Genomic DNA, 19,052 nt, shown 5'->3' with positions numbered 1-19,052 from the left:
TTAACGGCCCGCCGCCGGGCTCCACACCCCGCCATGCGGCGTTCTTCACTCTCCGGGCGCGCAGGGCTGCCGCTCTCCCGGCCCCGGAGGGGTCGCGCCGCGCCGCGCCGCGCCCCGCGCCGGGCCCGGCCGGTACCTACTCTTGGCCTGGCTGAGGTGCAGCGAGTGGTCGGACACGGGCAGGCGAGCCGCCTCCCCCGGGTAGACCTGTCCGCCCGCGTAGTAGTGGCATTGCTCGTCGCCCCGCGCCCGCCGCGGCTCCTCGGGCTCCGCCGCCGCCCCGCGCAGCGCCGCCCGCCTCCATGGCCCGCCGAGAGAGTGCGCGGCTCCGCGGCGCGGCCCTGGGCGGCGGGGGCGGCGGGGAGGAGCCTGCGCGCCCTGGGACTGGCGCGCGCACACACCCACAAATATCTCTGCATTTCATTTCATTTATTTATTTATTTATTTATATAAATAAAAATATATAAAAATAGGTATGTATGTGTATACATGCAGGTACACAGATATCTGCGCTGCAGYGCGGGCTCAGCGGGAGGAAGCCGCGCTCGGAGGCGAGACATTTCCCATGCCGGCTATCTCTGGTCTGCGGCGGTGTGGGTTCTGCGGGCGTTTCCGAGCACGGGGTTGCAGGGCYGGAGCGCTGGCGTCGGTCTAGCTTCCCGCCGACGTTAAGCAGAAGTGWAGCGCGCTGTTGGAGGCTTCGCGCACGCCCCGCGGCAGGCTCTTGCCAGGAGCCTCCACGTCCCGTCCCGGCTCCTTTTGCAGATGGTTTGTGATAAATGCGCGCTGAGGATGGGCACAGTGCCTGCACCAGGATGGACAGTACGAGCCCTCGCTTTTTACAAATCGAGGCACAGCAGGCGTACAAAGAGTCAAAGGAAAAACGCTGAGGGCCGTTACCAAACCATGCAGGCCACCATATTTGAAACAAGGGATTAACAAGGCGCCTATATACATTAAGTGTCTGCCTGCCAGGGAAGATGGCTCATGAAATCCTCTTCTCGTCCTTTTTCGCCCCCCCCCCCCCAAAGTGAGACATCACTATCAAATAGCCAGTCTCTGATTATGCTTCTTAAAATATTGGAAGCTGGATAAAATCTGATCTCCTTTTAAGTGCTGTTATTGAAGTTTGACTTTCCTCCTCTACCGAGGACACACGATTGAAWGGAAGATGGACTTTGTCCATTTGCTCTTGCAAATTGTTAAGCCTGCTGGCCCTGGTGGAAAAAAGCACTTACTTAAAGAACACTTTTACTCCCACTGATTTCACACATAGGTTTACTTTATATTTAGACWTGGTAAAATGTGTCTTATATGATCAAACCTAGTAGTAGTGAACTTAATATCAAGGTTTCACTGCTTGGTGGGAAAGTGACAGCCGTGGCCTCCATGAAGTAATGGAAAATACTTAGTTGTCCCTYTCCTCTGTTTTGACTGATGCTGCTACTGATTTTGAAGCATAGTAAAGAGTAGTGATTTGAAGAGTAGTCGTATAGTAAAGTGGAAAAAAAATGAAGGGTTAAGATGTATGCACTGTGCATAATGTTAATATCCCTCAACTGAAAGATGCATTCTGGAGCGTGTGATCTACTTTCCTCTCAATTACCAATAAATGAGACATAAAACTAGTGAAATCAATGCAGCAAAAATAGAGAAGAGTCAGGCCTCTTGTAAGAGGAGAAAATCCTGAGGGGCAAAATTGCTTTAATCCACAGAATATGTTAGTTAAATAGCACTAATTTGAGGTTCATAGGTGATTAGATATATAGACATTGAAGAGCGACTTAAAAAGAGCAATGATAAAGACTTTCTGGCTACTACTGTATCAAGACTTTTCTTCTTGGAAGTGCTTAAAAATGAAAAATTTTGTAAATTAAATCCAAGGTGAAATTCAAATATATATCATTTTCCAGTGTACAATGAGAACACAGGCACCTTTCTTTCTTTGCCCAGTGCTGAAATACTTGAACTGAAGRCTGATTTTTGTGTTTAAATTGACATAATTAATTTATGCTGTTGATATGTAATAATGGAAAAACTGTGCTAAATTCATCACTGTTCCATCTGCCCAGGTCTTCTGAAATTAGTGGGGTTTACAACTGCAGAGTAAAAGCTTATTTATCATTCCCTTCATCAACTGCAATAAAGGTTATTTTACTCTGTGTTGTGCCATATTCAGACCCTCAGATATGATTCAGTTTTTGCAAAGTGCTTGATTCTGGCAAGAATCTTTGTCTTTGCCGTGGATGGCACTTAGGTTACTGAAGCAGAGGGTGATTTAGGATGCTAAAGTAGTTTAGAAAGGGTTATAGAGGTTCTACCTACTCTTGCTTATAGTAATAAAACACCTTACCAACATTTAAATGACCTAATGTAAAAATATCTTGGAAAAATTRGCACAATAAATTGTAGCAAGATGCCTATCACCATTTCCTGGAACAGATGGAACAGATGTTCRGTATTATGCTGGTGAAACTTGCAGTTGGTTTTATCCTCTTCATGTCTTACAAGGGCATTTTAACCAACGTATTGCATTGCTTGTCATGCATGGGAGAAAATCTGTAAGGTAGAAAACTTTGCARGAGAGGGGGCAATAAAAAACATGTTTTGTAAGTGTTACTGGCCTGGGTTAGAATGACCATAATTAAGATTAGCAATTTGAGAAGTATTTTCCTTTTTGGCTCCTGGTAAGACTGGACTGTTGGAATTAGCTGTGTTGATACTGACTGCAAAGTGTCCCTAAAGGAAGAGTATATTGAGCCGAGAATTTCTTTGTGGTATCATTTGTTTTTATAGGAAGTTCATCCTAACTTCCAACTGCTGCTAATACTTTCAGCCAGCTGAGGCAATATGGCTCATTAAACAGAAAACTTTTAAAATMTGCCACTTGATAGTATAGAGGTATAATAGATGTAGTTATTTCTGTAACCTATCTTTGGGGAATACTGTAGTGTATGGAGGTGAATTTGTTTTTCCTCTGCAAAGACACCTGCTGTAGAAAAGTTCCATTTATTTTTTCTCCTTTCTCCTACTTGCAAGTGGAGCCCAGACAGTTTAGTTTTCTYGTTGTATCAGTGTCCAAAATCCTGAGGGACTTGTGTGACAGTAACAGAATCGAGCATGTTATTAATGTGTTTGACTGAGCATGACATAAAAGAGTGATCGATACTTCTAGACCTTGTGAGTTGTAAAAATGCAGTTCAGAAAGCACCATTCATTTAAAGCTTTCTTTTGCCTCTGTTTTAAAGCCCAGTTTTTAAAAAAATCACAAGCATAAACGAGCCTTGTAAAACCATCTTCTTGACCTAGTAAATAACATAGTCCTGGCAGGGCCATATCAGTTATCTTTTGGCTGTTGGCTGAGGGATACAACTGTGTTTACACTGTATTCCAATTTTTGTTGCATTAAAAACATGTATTAAAAGAAGTGAAATGAAAAAAAAATTCTCTCAACATTAGCGTGATTTTTAGCCAATTGCATTGACCAGTGAGGAAAAAGAAAGCCAGGATTGAACAACACCTGCTGGATGTATGCCGTGCTCTAAAAGTCAGTGGACTAGAAAGTTGTGTGGAGGTGCTGCACCTGAGAGAGACTGCTGGGCATCTGGACCTACCTTCAGTGACGTGCGGCTCGCATGCCCTGAGACTGTCACAGCTAGGAGCTTGCTGGCAAAAATAACCTTGATAGCTTCATCTGGTGTTGCTGACCGTGCTGAAGAGCGGCCGWCACCCACATAGGAAAAGCCCCAGATAGGTCAAGCTTTGGAGATCACTATCAGTGTCATTCATAGTGCTCCATCAGCTTTTACCTTTGGGGTCCTACCTTTGATTTTGCATTCTAGGTTTGAACATAGGCTAACTCATTCTTATCTAAATGTCTATCTAAGTTTTTAGAAAAATGCTTAAAATTTGTCACCTCAGTTCAGACAAAAAGCATCCCAGCCCTGTCTCACAGGTGTCTGATACAGCAGCTTTATATATATGGGTGGAAAGAAGCCCTGCAGCTACCCAAATTCATATCTTCTCAGACCAGAGCAAAAATGGATGTTGCTGATGGCTGCTTACACTTGCACATGCCTCTTTTATGGGTGGTCACTAGAAGCCTTGCTTAAGCTTCTGGGTGTGCTAGCCACTTTTCGTTCATAGTAAGTGGAGGAAAATGAAGTGTTTAACCATCATTGCAAAGGCAGGCYCTCCTGCCCCGAGCATGAACGAGCATGTCAAGATCTGTGGAGAGGTAAGGAGGTTGCATTTCCATGATGCACAGACTTAACTGATAATGTGGTCTTAAAATATTACCAGTCCTTCTCCTTATTCCTGCCTGCCTGCTGCCCTTGCTGTCTGCTCGGTTGAAAAGCTAACCCCTTTAATATTACAGKTTTTCTAGCACTTTCCCATATCTGAATTTGCCTTTCTCTTTTATTCGAATATGTGAAAAAGTTAAATGGCTTTTGACTGGAAATATTTAGGCAACCTGACGCGCTGGTCACTTTTACATAGCTCACTAGGTGGCAGCAAGATATTGTTATTACCGATGAAAAAAATTGCTGATGTGTATTCTGTAAGTGTCTATAATGTCTTAAAATCTGAAGATCTAATATCAGAAGCTTGGGTTGTTTTTTCTTGCTAAAATATGAAATTCACAGATATGGGAAATGCAAGGTGAATAGCAATTGTATTCAGTACTCATTAATAATCCCAGTTCCTCTGAATTCATTACAACAATAAAGGAAATCAACCTTGTTTAAGCTGTCAGTAAGAAATTTTCTCTATTATGTCTCTGAGAGGACAAYCTGGGGAAATTAAACTGGTGTCTTAACAAGGAGGACAAAATAAGAAAAAAAGTAGCCATAACACTCTTGGTGCAAGAGGCAGATATTTGTAACAGAAGATAACATGGTCACTATGGAGTACTGAAATGGATACTGGATTGTTGTTTTTGCTTTCTTTTGTTGACTACAGACATTTTTCTAAGAGTTTAAATAGAAGTGCAGAAAGTTACTTTAACTAAGCTGAATATAAYGTAGGAGTCTTAAATCTTTCTCTTTTTTACTGAAATCTCTTTGCTCCAGTTAGAATTTATATGAATAAATGAAGAATTTACCATTTTTTGTGGTAATATCCTCATCCATTCCAATTTTATTTTTTGCATATTTCAGAGTTTCAACTCAGCTTGTTCTTTTGGACTAATATAATGGCCCAGTAATTTCCTTACCTAGGAATGGTATATTCCTTGGYATAATGTAAGCAAGGGCCTTTTTGCAAGGTAAAATTTCTTAGTCACTGGAAATGAAGTAGATTTAATATGTTTGTTCCCTGGTGTATCTGTTGAATCTTYTTCAATTAGTTCATGTGTTCTGCACAGTTTATTTAGTGTATGATTTTTATTGACAATGAACTGTATCTGAACTTAGGTCAGTGCTAACATAACCCTGGTGCAAGTCAAAGCTCCTCCTGTGCTTTACTTTGGACTACCAGCTTTCTGAGGGACCTCGGGAAGCCATGCCTCTGCGCAAGAGCCAATATTTGATCTACCATAYCCAGATTTGAAAGGGGGCTATCATGTTTTTCTATGATTAAAGAAGAACGCCGGTAGTTTCCACCTAGGAGTTTTATTTAGTATTGCTTGCTTAATTTTTCTTCGAAAGTCTTCTTCTTCTTGCAACTTTAGAAATGCAGAAATATAAGTGAAAGCATAGGGTTTTGATGATACTGTGCTTAATGTACTCTTGCTTATACTCTACAATCTTATTCACCATTACAGAATGAAAAGACAGAGGAAAATATGTTTATAAGATCCTAATATTTGATACAGTTGCATGCTACTGGCTTTCTTATATCTGCTGCTCTTTTTTTCAAAGCCTATAAAAGACAGTATGCAACTTAAACACTTAAAAGAAATTAAAATAAAAGAATGCTATATATACTGTATATATTAAATAAAAGTTCTGCTTCCTCCTGTTAAATATGGACACAGCTCCTGTGAATGCTGAGGGGTGTTCCCTGTGCTTTTAGAGATAACAATACCATCCTGACCTTGGGATAGCTAGTTCAGAATCACTCCAAAGCTGCGGCTGTTSTATATATATAAAAATATATGTATATATGAAACATCCACTGAGTGGGAGATGACGCTAAATACACCCTWTTTCTGAAAAGATTTAAAAACTGTTAAAATTTCAAAGATTTTCAGGATGGTAAGTATTAGTAAGGCAAATAAAATGTTTTGTTGGCTGGCTACAGAGCTAACTGTTAAACAGAATTATTCCTCAGGCCTATGCTTTGATGTTGTTATTAAAAGAAAAGCCAGCTGAGTGAGCTGTAGTTCCCAGTTAAGAAAGCTGGTAACACAAAATAGTGTTAGGGACAGAGTTCCTCCCCTGGACCTGGGTGTTGATTTCTGGGGTAAGATTTCTGCCAGATGGTGTTTTTAATGCAAATAACAGAAGTTGCACTTAAAAGGAAAAAAGRAAAAAAGCTCGGGTTCCATATTATTTGATCATCCTGTAGGAAGGCAGTTTTCAAGGTCCTTTGCAACAATTGCTGCCATTTGACGTAGGGATGTTACTGCATTTTTAGCTTYGGTGCCTCTGTAGCTGTTGCATGAGTAGACTGCAGCATTTTACTGTTCAACGTGGAATAATTCATTAAAAAAAACTCATTAAAAATGTCTGAAATCACCTCTTTGGCAATTTCATTGTTATGACCTATAAGGTTGGTTTACTTTTTGGAAAACCTTGGATACCGCCGCAAACCCCAGCGGCAAGCGGGCCTTGCTATGAAACAGGCGGCCCTGTGCGGCAGGTTTTGTGCTCTGTTCCTCTTTGGTGGAAGCTGCCTGCCTTGCAAATCGCCTTCTCCACGCGCCTGACGTGAGGCTCTGTAAGCCGCGTTTGAATAGCTCACTACGGGTGACAGCTCGTATTTACCAAATTACTGATTAAGGATTGCTAGCTCGTTATAATCCCAAGCTCGGTCCTGCTTCGGCCCCTCTGCGGGAGGGAAAAGGCTTTCGCACCGCTAGCCCTTCCTTCCCTTCCTGCTCGCTGAGAGAGCACGCTGCCTAGGCCTGTTTGCCTGCTAGATGGAGGTTATTTTGGTTTGGGAAAAATTACTGAGAAAGAGTGGACTGAGGTGATGGAGGGTTTAGCTGGCTAGCTCATGTCCAAAATCCTTCTGTGGCCAGGCAGCGAAGGTGCTGGCAGCTCGTCAGAAGCTATAAGGGTCTCGCTTTTAGCCTGAAAGTCTCAGGTTTGGAGCCTGCCGTTAGCAACGGCGACAATAAGCACAAATGAACAGGGTGAGATTTGCTCTGTAGTGCAGATCTGCGCCATTGGCTGCCCGGCAGAGGAGATAACTGGGCAGAAACATCCCCCTTTCCCTCACCCGCCTGCCGGGTAATCCACTTCCTGGAATTCCCCCTTGTATTTGCAAATAAATCTTTGGCTTGTTGCAAAGAAAAACACATAATAAGAAAAACCCTACAAGAAAGAGAGTGATGGGTCGCATGCCCTGCGCTATTGTGCCTTATCACCAAATCCAAATGCTAAAAAGTCGGGAGGATGGCCAGGGCAACAGCAATCGGATTTGGAGATCTTTAGATTTGTCTGGTTCCTTTCGCACGTCTAGGGTCTGCATTTCTAGGCTTTCTTCCTAGTCGGGGGGCTGAAAACTTTTGTTTGCTTTAAATGAAAATGAAGTTTTCGCATAATTGAGAGTCTTTCGAGGGAGGGACTTGAAGAAAATAGCCAGGTTTAGCAATGCTCCTAGAGAATGGCTTTCAGCCTTGGAGACTCTCCTCTTTTCGCCAGGGTGCAGATTTGATGTTCGGCTGCAGCCTCGCCCCAGGCTGGACATAACGGCAGAACGAAAGGAGGACTGCGTGTGTGGCTGCCGAACATGCCTCGGGCCGTGAGCGTGCGGCCGTGAGCCGGCCGAGGGGAGCAGAGGGGCTCCCGCTTTCCCCTCCAGCCTGCCTGCACGCTGCGGGCATGCCTGCTTGCCGTGCCCGAGCTCGGAGTCCAGGCGTCCTCGGGAGAAAGCCTGACTTATTCCGACTCCATTCCGCTTGCTGTACRTCTCTGTCCTAGCTAAATGCGCGCAGGAGCGCTGTTCAGGGCTGGCTCTGGGCAAGCCATCATCTACGGAAGGCCACCTCAGATGCCCGAGCTAATTAACACGGAAGAAACTTGAGCCGAGCCCGGACCACAGGACTTAGAATATATGAAGGGATACAAATACCTTAAAATAGCAGGTAAAATGAAATTGAGTGGGAGGAAGAAATAAAAGAGACACAAGTGAAGCATGCTGAGCTGGGAATGTTGCTATGGTTGTGACGATTTGATCAGCTGGAGGTGCTCATTCGAACTGTGCTTCCACACAGTGATTGACCAAATGCGGTGTGGTTTGCGATCCAACGCTTGTGCGGTTTCCTTTCTTGGTGAATGCTAAATACTGAAATATTCATTATACATGTGTCTTGTTCGCTTCTGAAGTGCTGCTGTATGAAGAGTGATTTTTTTGTACACTAAATTTTGCAGTAAATGATACCAGTTATTGACTAGTGATACTCACTGTAGCACCAGTGATGTAAATGGTGTTGCCCAAAAACCTCATTTGGAAGGAAACCTTTGAATATATTTCACAAGGAAAAAGTAATCACCTGACCTGTTTCACATCTGAATTTCAAGCAGATGTGTGTCCTTGACACGGCAAAGCTCAATGCGTGTGTTTTCACGGATGCCTCGTGAACGCACGTGTCCATCTTTATGTGTGTGCGCACATGCATGTTGGTCAGTGGGAAAACTCAAACTCGTTCTTTTTTCTTCCATTGGAAGCTTTTCTCTCTTCAAGGGAGAATGCTCCCTTAATATTAACATATATCATACTGGTTTTGGAGACAGGAACGTCTTAAATCCCAAGTCTTACTTGCTGCTCAGAGTTACCTAGAACATCAGTATCTGAAGTTGTAATGCTCTATTTTTCGGACATCACAATGTGGTCTGTTTACTGAGTCCTTCTCTGGAAGTCTTTATCTTTACTATCTTGTCTGTCTGGTGCCTTCTGGAAACAATTTTCTGTTTACACCACTGAAAATCTGCACACAGTAGATTGCAGTTAGGGCTGGAGGTGATGATTCAAGAATTTGATGATTTTCTTGCATTTTCTAATGAATTTCCTAATATATTTCTTTTACAGATAATACTTCATTCAGACATACAATGCTTAAGATCCTGGTGTATTTTTTATTTACTTATTGTATGTATACATCCCTAGGAGCTTCTGTCATATTCTGAGCAGTTAAGTTGCCGAGTTGCTTGGACATGCACGGTTATATTTTTCAAGACATCACTGAATGAAAAATCAGAAAAGGATATAAGATAAGGAATAAACTTGTTAACATACAAATAAATAAAATTGGAAGACACCTACAGCCATCCATAACTGGAGGTTATTAAAAGAATTTTGTCACTGGCATTAATTTAATGAATGCTGCAGGCTTATCTGAGTTGCGACAGCGTTAAGCTGATGACCGGAGAATCATAAAGGGTCAGTTTTGTTGCGTGGATTCAAAATCTTCATCCCCGGCCAAGCCATATGAATCATAACTGTGCTTTTGTTAATTGGGAGACCCAAACGTGGGTGAAACTTCATTGGGAGGACAGGAGCTTCTCACCTTGGCGTGCTGGCCATCATCAGCTGGTGGCTGGCTCTGCGAGCGAGCGGCTTGCTTGTGCATGTGATGGAGGCAGCGTCTAGGATGCAGGGACAATGTGGCGGCTCTTTTTGCCAGGATGGACAAACTGAGGGTGTTCAGGGATACAATTGGTATGCTGAGATTTCCAAGGCTGCTGTCTAGCAGCCTAGAAGGTAGCACACAACACCTAGTTAATGAAGAAGACGGTTTTATGACTGGAAAGAGGGTGAAAAATCATTCTGTAGATGGGACCTCTTTCCTCTTGCACTAGGAAATTAGTAAGGGCAAGACCTTAGGAATAGGCAGGCCATGGTGGCAGGAGATGCAGTTATCAGATATTAATAACTATGGTTGTGAGACCTTAGAGGACTCTACAGTGATTTAACAGCCATGGCCAAAAGGGACTGAATACCTTGTGGTATCCAGACCATATGCTAGGGATAGGGAGGGCTCCAGAGAGTGATCCACCAGACTGAGTGGCTGAGTGAAAAGAAGTATCAAGATTCATGGATGACCTCAAGATAGGCTGGAAAAATGTCATGATGGAAAGTGAGAGAGAGAGAGAGAGGCTGCTGTTTTAATCAGGGTGACTGGTTGCTTGTTGAAGCAGCTAAAGAGGGGATCCCCAGGAGGGKCACCCTTTAGTCATCACAACCACCATCCCCTCTGCTACAGCCAACATACAGCAGCAAAACATGACAACACCCCAAGTTTCTCCCCTCCTTACCCCATCCACAGTGCTAAAGGATCATAGCAACTGAAAATGGCTCTTTGACATCAGTTTTCAAAAAGGACTTTGGCAAGATGTGGCTTTATGGAGAGAAATCATGTCTGATTCTTCCAAAGTGCCATCAAGCATGTGGATTAGGGTGATGTTGTTGATGCAGCTCTTGATAAGCTCCTTAGCCAGAAGATCCTGAAGGAGCAAAACTGTGACAAGAGGAAAGGAAAGATCCCCTCTGCAGCTGATTGCTGGTTAAGAGCAGGATATGAAGAGTAGGAATAGATGGTTGGATACTTCAGTAGAAGATAACAAGTGAAAACCACATGGATCTGTGCTAAGACCTGTATTGTCTGGCATATTCATAAGTGATCTGGAAAATGTGCTGAATACTGATGTGCTTAATGTTTCTTAAAGTAAGTTATTCAGGAAAGGAAAAACAAAAATCTATGATAAAAAGCTGCAGAAAAATCTCACAATACCAAGTGCAGGGCAGTAAAATGGCAGCACAAATTCAGTGCCATTTAGCACAAAATAATGCACACAGGAAAAAATAAACCCCACTGTATATATCTGATGATGGGCTTTAAATTACCTATTACCATTCAGGAAAGAGAGCTCAGAATGACTGCAAGTAATTCTAAGAAATGCTAGCTCAGGCAGAGCAATGTTCAAAAAAACAAATAGATTGTCAGAAATTACCAGGGAAGATATGGAAAACAAAACAGAAAAAAAATTGATGATTTTTGGTGTGCACTCCCCTGTTGATCGCTGCATGCAGTTCTAATCTCCCTGTCTAAAAAAAGGTATAGTAGAACTTGAAAAGAATGGAGAAACCTGACAAGTGTTTTCAGAAATATAGAAGACATTCCAAATTGAGATTGATTAAATAGACTCTTTAGATGGGAGAAGAGAAAGTAGAAAGGCATGTGATAGTGGTGTTTAAAATCATGAGTGGCAAGGAGAAAATAAGTAGCAAATGATTATTTGCTGTTTCTCACAAAACAAGAACAAGGGACATCAAATGAAATTTCAGGTAGTAGCTTAAACAAACAACAGCAAGTAACTTTTTTCTCATGGTGTGCAATTAAACTGGCACCAAGTCATACAGTACTTTGCAGCTGCAAAAGTTTAGAAGGGCTGAAAAACAATTAGATGAATTAATGGAAAAAAAATCCATGGAGGCCTATTAAGCACAAAGATAATATTCTTCTCTCAAGAACCCCCCAAATGGTAGACTACTGAATGCGAGCAGGATGTACTGGGGACTGGAAATGTCTGTGCAGTTACTCTTTTTAAAATTTTTTTTGCCTTAGCATCTGCTACTAGCTCCTGGCAGAGACAGGATATTGGGGCTAAATGGACCTTTGGTCTGGTGCCATGTAATTCTTCTACTTAATGTGTTTATGAGGAGTCAGTCTGGGAGATAGGCACATAAAATAACCCAGAGACCAACACAATTCTGAAGCCTTATCCATACTTAAGGAATTTCGATATAGCCTGGATGTCTACTCAGAGTCTCCGAAGAGAAAACATCCAAAAGGCCAAGCTGATCAAGCTGCCTGAGAAAGGGACAGCTCTGAGGACAACWGTAGTGAAGCAGAGAGATACGTACTTTTAGGTATTGAATCCAGTCCCTTGTGGGTGAGGAAAGAAGRTGAACATCACGGGCGCATCAGCGTGTGGAGCGTGCTGATGGGGTGAAAGCACTCCCTTAGGGACGGTGAGGTGCTGTGAGCGCTGCGAGGCGCGGGTCTTCCTCAGCCTCCCATCCCCTCCAGTTTTGTAGGAGTTCTTCAAAGAGTGAGTGCTCCGCATTTTGTATTGAATGTTTTATGGTTTTCACTGTTTTCTAGGCTTGTGTAAAACAACGGGCACAGGGGAGCCAGCCGATACAATGTCGCTGGTCAGAGAATGCCACTTTAAAATAGAGGCAAAATTGCTCTTTAACCAAAAGATCAGCCATGAGAACTGTATTTCAGTGAGAGCCTAAAGCAGAGCTGGAGTTAAATTGAGTGTCTGTTTCTTCAGGGAGGGTAAGTTTAATCAGGTGCTCAAAATGAAATTAAGATGGAAATCAGTTGAGAACAACACAAGAATTATAATCCAGCTAACAACCTGAGATAATAGTGGCAAGAAATTTGCTTTCGCATGGGAACACAAAGTACAGTTTCTCTAACAAGGAGCTGCCTGTAGCCTGTGATTGCTCTGCGTAGTTCAAAGCCCCATGTTTCCTTAAGAGAGCAATTAGGATGTGCCACGCTTGCACCATTTAGTTCCCGTTCATTATGGTGATACTAACAGTCATTATATTGTGATCAATGTTTCTATCATAGTGTTATTATTTAACTTGGCAATTATACAGGAAGCTTTTTTTTCCCCCAGCCCAGCCTGAAACAGTCTCTGTGACTGTCCCAAAATGATCCAGCAGTGTCCTATCTCCTTCAGAAACGCAGGCTCTCCTGTAACATGAATTGCAGAAAGAAACTTCTCTGCATCTGGGGGTAGAAAAAGGATCCAGCATCTGTCTTCAACCCTGCTGCAGAGAGGGATTCTGTTTTTAAGGTACATATTCTGATATTTGCTGTATGTGAGTAGTGGGGGTTTGTGCCATGTGGCCAGAAGGGGCAAGTGCTTCCCTGCTAATTTTCTTTTTCTGCAAAGGGAAAGCTTTGAAGGAGCTGTGGTGCAAAGTTATTACTGCTGTTCTTCTCCCTGAAGATGGATCCTGGCAAAAATTTGCTTCTCTCATTGATGGAGATTGTGGAGCCGGTGGTTGGAAGCTGCAGCCATGAGTGAGTATAAAAAGGAAATATGCTGCTCTGATATTACATGGAGAGCATTCAGCTTAAACCTGCATGATGGTCTTGATCCTCTGTGACCCACAGCCATCAGAAGTTATTAGCTAATTGAATTCAGAAGGTAACTCCCTAACTGTTTTCAAACTAAATTAACTTGCTTCAAGAGACCAACTTATGTTTGTATTTCCACAGAGATAATGAGTTTAGGCTTCAAATGAAACATTGCCAGATAACGAAGAAAAAATAAATCAATGACCTCACTCTTATCTGGTCTTAACAGGCAGGCTTTCCTTTGCTAAAAGCGACCCTGAAATTGTATGGATTGATTCACATAAACACAGAGCGCCGCGTTCTGCTAAGCACAGCCGTTCTGCGAATGCTTTGCTCCAGGAGGAGCACTAATCGGAACATCAGTAAAGGTGGAAGTATTTGAAACATGGCTTTTCTTAGAGTAAAAAGGAATGCTTCTGAGAAATTCAAACACACAATAAGATAAAGAGTTAAGGAAGAAGTTACTTTCAATACTAATTAGAAACGGGCAACTGGGAACGAACAGTCTCTAGATGTATACGTCTCTCGTTATTTAATTGTCTGGCATTGTTAAATAAGAAAAGCTTTTCAAGTGTTAAAGGGAGATCGCTGCCCGGCGTAAGCTAATGTAGCTGTAGTGGTGAAGATCTTGCTTTTAGTGCCTTGATTAATGGAAGAGAGAGACAGATCAGCAATGTGCCCCTCTTATAGTCTGCACCTCCTTCCCTTACTCTGTATATGGATCTTCTCTGAAATGAAGGCTTAAATCTTCAGGTAATAAATGTAACTGATAATAATTTAACAGAATATATGGAACAATTTATTCAAGTAAGCAGAGGCATGAAGCAGGGATTTTAAATACTGGTAAATAATCCATAAAACTTTCAAGAGAAAGGCCAAATAAGAAGATTCAAATTTTATAGTGACAATAGCAGTGGTAATAGGAACAACCGTTTTGGTGTAGCAAGAGATGTGAAGTTTTAGAGAGAAAGAGTATCTTTTGTTAAACCAGTTGATACAGGTTTTACAGTACTGTTGCTTGTTTTAAGTTTGAACTTAAGTGTATAGGAAAAAATACCCCTGGTTAAAATACATACTTTTCTGCTGAAAGACTGATAAATACTGGTATTGTATCCAGAGAGAGACTTTTTCAATCCTTTTAGGTGACTGACTAATAAAGTTGGAATGGCTTCAAGAAGTGGGTATCAATATCCAAGTACAGCAATTTTGAAGATGCTGCAAAATTAGGAGTAGTAGTTGATACCATAGATGGTTGCACTACTGTTCAGAGGGACCTTGATTGGCTGGGGAAGTGGGCAGAGGGGAACCTCATGAAGTTCAGCAAAGTGAAATGCCAAGCCTTACCCCTGGGGAGGAACAACTGTGTGCACCAGTATATGCTGAGGACTGACTAGCTGGAAAGCATCTTTGTAGAGAAGGACTTGGGAGTCCTGGTGGACAACAAGTTGACCACAAGTCATCAGTGTGCCCTTGCAGCAAAGAAGGCCAACAGTATCCTGGGCTGCATTAGGCAGACCGTTGCCAGCAGGTTGAGGGAGGGGATCCTTCCCCTCTATTCGGCACTGATGCGGCCACCTTGCGAGTGCTTGATCCAGTGCTGCCCCACACCCCCAGACATGAGAGATGTGGACATACTGGAGCTAGTCCAGCAAAGGGTCACAAAGATGATTAAGGGACTGGAGCATCTCATACAAGGAAAGGCTGTGAGAGCTGGGACTCTTCAGCCTGGAGGAGAGAAGACTGAGAGGGGATGTGATCCATATGTATAAATACCTGATGAGGAGGAGCAAAGAAGATGGAGCCAGGCTCTTCTTAGTGCTACCAGTGATAGGATGAGAGGCAATAGGCACAAAATGAAATACAGGAAATTCCATTTAAACATAAGAAGACCCTTTTTTGCTGTTGAAGTGGTCAAAGACTGGAACAAGTTGCCCAGAGAGATTGTAGAGTCTCCATCTTTGGAGATATTCAAAACTTAATTTCCAGAGGTCCCTTCCAGTCTCAACCAATCCGTGATTTTATGAATACAGTAGTTAGGACCTTCTCATGAGCGTAGGAGGAGAGAATGAAGCCCAGTTGTCCTGTAGGGGTAGTTAAGAAGACTCCAAAGAGGTTTTCTATTGGGTCAACCTGAGCTCTTCAGGATCCTTAGCTTTTTGTCCTTCTGAAAAATGTAAATCCCATGCAGCTTTCTCAGCTTTCTAGCAAAATTGCTGCCTGCCACCCATTGCATGGATTGACTGTTGGCCACAATGGACTGCACTCACTCTTCATTTGTGACAGAATTTCATAGATACTAATGCCAGCTTTCTGTATCTCTTAAAACATTGCCATGAGGAGCAAAATGAGCAAAACCTTTTTAACCTCTGTTAATCAGCACTCTTCAGGAAAAATTCCTTCCTGGCCAATGTGAAATCAAGCGACTGGCTATCTATAGTGCACCCCATGACTATCGCTCTTTGCCTGGCACTGGGGAAATCTCAGGCTAATCTGTTCTGCTGGGGACCTGAAGGAAAATAGCTGCTTCCTACTTAAGCTCTTGTGCTCAGGCAGCACCAGTTAATCAGAGGGCTCTTTCTCCAAACACAGCTGTGATTGCTCAGCTGGAGTGGCAGCAGTGACCCTTTGCCCTGGGTGTACTTGCTGTAGTCCTTCCTGATCCCTAACCTCTGTGGTCTGTTTTACTGGAGGAACTTCAAGGCTGAAAATGCAGGTGCCTATATAGTACCCACGTAGCATTAGACAGTGAGGGAGATTCCCAGTCTTTAGGTTCTGAGGCTCTCAGTAATGGGCTAAAGTGTCTACAGTTGTCAGTGGATGGCTAATTCTATCTAATTGCTTTGCAGATTTTTTTTTTTGCTTTTGTCAACTTTTTTAGAGCTGTTTGTTCAAAACGTGCAAAGATATCTGGGCAGGTAATCATTGCCTTTGCCATGGATAGGTAGCCGTAACAGATATATGAGCACCAGGTTTCACTTAGCTTGGTTGTACCTGCTTAGAGACATGACGTTTTAGCTCAGGTGCCCTGCTGTGCTGTTGTGGCTGACTTCTTTTCTGGGGCATGAACTAATCTCTGGTTGGTAGTGTGCTGGTTTGGACATACCCAGCAGTTTCAGCCTTGCTCCCTGTTGAGCACAGGCAGCATGGCCAAAGGGGCAAGTAAACCCGTGAGGGAAACAGTTTGATTTAAGCATAAAATGAATTCGTTCTAACAGTATCATAGAAAAAAGTAAAATGGGCATAACACCCCCATAAAACAAAACAAAATCAAAAATGAAGTACTTTATTAACTGCTAAAAAATTAACTACACTAAGTTAATGACTACTAAGTAAGAAATTGTTCAGTTGTAATGCATTTTATTTTCCTAATATTTACAATGGGAATTTTTCTATTGGAACTGACACATTTTTCAAAATGTTGTGACCAAAAAAAAGCAAAAAAATCGATCTGCCTTACTTAAAGCCTTTTTATCTTTTAATATTTTTTTCTGTAGTAAGATTAAAAAGCAGATGTTTGAAAAGCTACTTTGAGTCATTGCTTTCAAACAGTGCCACAGCTCCTATGTGAAAACTTGAAGACTCTTTTATTGTCAGAGTGCCGTAGGAGTGTGACAGCGGAGGCTGGAGAACTGTGGGTGATTTTCTCCAAGAAAAATGAAGACCCAAGTCCCCTCACCTGGTGGAAATACAGGCAGAGACCACACAGAATATAACATGTAATATAAATAATAATTCAAACTATACTCGTGGTGAAGAAGTTTTGAAGGCATTGGCTGCTATTTGATTATAAGTCTTAAATAAAGAGTGCTATCAAAGACAGTCAAAGGTATTTCACTGAGCTGGGTAACACCTCTGTACTGAAGCTAGACTATTCATCTAGTATCTGAGCCGCAACCTGAACTCCAATTGCAAGGCTTCCATCTCAGTTTTAAATGGTTTTATGATAACTAAACACTTCCTTTCCTTCCCTGTAAGCAGTTGTCCTAATGTCTAATAGTCCTTAAAGGAATTCACTTAGCAACCAGGGCTATATCAATTTTACCAACTGTCATCAATTATCAGTAATTATAGATGGTAATTTTCCAATCTCAGGACTATTAAAAAATACATGCATAATTTTATGTTTTATCAGAGGTGTGTTTCCCTCCTGCGTGAAGCTTTTGAACACTCAAAAACCACCCTCACACCCCAAACACAGGCACATCTAGTGCCCCTCCCGTTCCATGTCCTGAACCTAAAAATATTGAATTATCTCAAAAATAAAAACTAGTGCTGACACAGATTAAAAAAGAAAACAGTCTGTGAGCAGTGGAACAACGGAAACTTGTATTCCTGTGACATTGGGCTTGGTGTCTGGATGCTTTGCAGTCCGCTAAGGTGCAAGTGCTTGGAGAAGCTTCTCCTGTACTACAGAAATACATAACTGCTTACTCTCTCTCACGAGCAATCTGATTTCTAAAGAGGTGGGAGTTTATTTGACAGCCTTTTCTCCCACAGGCAGCATTAATGAGGTCTTTCTCTTCCACCCACATTCTACTTTCTGGAAACACATAGGATCCTCGTGCCTCTGAGATGACCTCTTGTCTGTTTTATTGGATCAAAATTGGCCAACAGGCTCAAAAAAAGGCAAAACAAAAAACAAACAGGCCTATCTATGAACATCAAGAGAGCATAACTGCGTAGCCTTGTTTCCTTAAGAAATCAGGCTAAATATTAAGCACAGCGTTTTAGCCTTCACTCAGAAAGTAAGAACTGAAGATGCATTAAAGGGATGTTTAGAAAGATATGGTGTTTTTCTGCTCATACTTTTCTCTAGGCATGAGGCCTGAAAGAGCCTGGCTGTGGATGTGATGGTCTCCTCTCTCCTGTCTGAGCAGTCCTGGGGACTCTGGATATCACTCTCCTGGTGACCTGTTGGCCCAAAAGGAGACTTTGAGGTTTTATTCTAGTGGTTTGCAAACTCTGCTGACTCCCTCACTCTACATCTTTTGGTGGTCTTGGTTGTAATGCCCACCAAGGTACCCATGTGGTCTGAAGGAAGGCATCATTAACAAGTGTCAATGTGGAAAAACATTGTACTAACTTTTAACAAGATATTCAGAGTTTTACCTTCCTCAGGAGCTTGCTTGTAACTACCCTTCTTTCTCCCCCTTCATGCTCTCAAATATCACAAGCCTGGATAAATTAAACTTCTTCTAAAGGAGCAGGAATCCAAATATTTAGCTGAAAAAGGCTTCCAAAATTGCTGCTAATATCAAGCTTGTTCCCTCAGAAACTTTAAACTGGACAATCCTTTATTTTTCCCCTTCACTACTGGCTACCGAGTTTCCGAGTGCAGGCATTCTGCACCAGGAATAACTCATGGCTTGCAAATGCACCCCAGCTCAGGGATTAAGTACTGCTCACCCAGAGGTGCGCTGGAGCTCATGTACCTGATGGGTTTTTTCCAGCTGCCTCCAGCACCCTCTCCTAATTTATTTAGCAGCAAACCTCGGCTCCCTCACATCCTTCTCGTGGGGGTACAGGTGGAAATGTTCCCATGGGGTTCCTAGCAACCCTTGACTGGGGCTTCCTGCAGTCAGAGCAGGCTCATGGCCCAAATGTGGCTTGCTTAACTGTGTACTTAAAATAACATTAACTTGCTGTTTTATCTGGAGGTGTAGAGGAATTTACATTCTGAAAACAGCTGTGCTCATGCGAGATGCTACTGCAGTGTGGGAAGTCTCCAAGCTTGGGCTCCAAGGTTTCAATTTGCTGTAAAAAATGATAAGCACRAAATAAT

General features: G+C 42.4%; 1 protein-coding gene across 1 annotated transcript in view; it reads right to left on the bottom strand.

The window, feature by feature from the left end:
• Nucleotides 1-19,052, bottom strand: part of PRDX4 (peroxiredoxin 4) — a 61,492-nt gene that overhangs the window by 9,231 nt on the left and 33,209 nt on the right. The window contains exon 2 of the mRNA XM_085302063.1: nt 141-413. Within this exon, the coding sequence (XP_085158189.1) occupies nt 141-413 (273 nt within the window). The remainder of the gene's footprint in view (nt 1-140; nt 414-19,052) is intronic.

The sequence above is a fragment of the Rhea americana genome, unplaced genomic scaffold (genome assembly GCF_003343005.1).
Source record: "Rhea americana isolate MKP2758 unplaced genomic scaffold, rheAme1 scaffold_184, whole genome shotgun sequence".
Lineage (NCBI taxonomy): Eukaryota > Metazoa > Chordata > Aves > Rheiformes > Rheidae > Rhea > Rhea americana.
The sequence above is the reverse complement of the archived record's forward strand: the minus strand, read 5'-3'. Positions and strand labels throughout refer to the sequence as shown.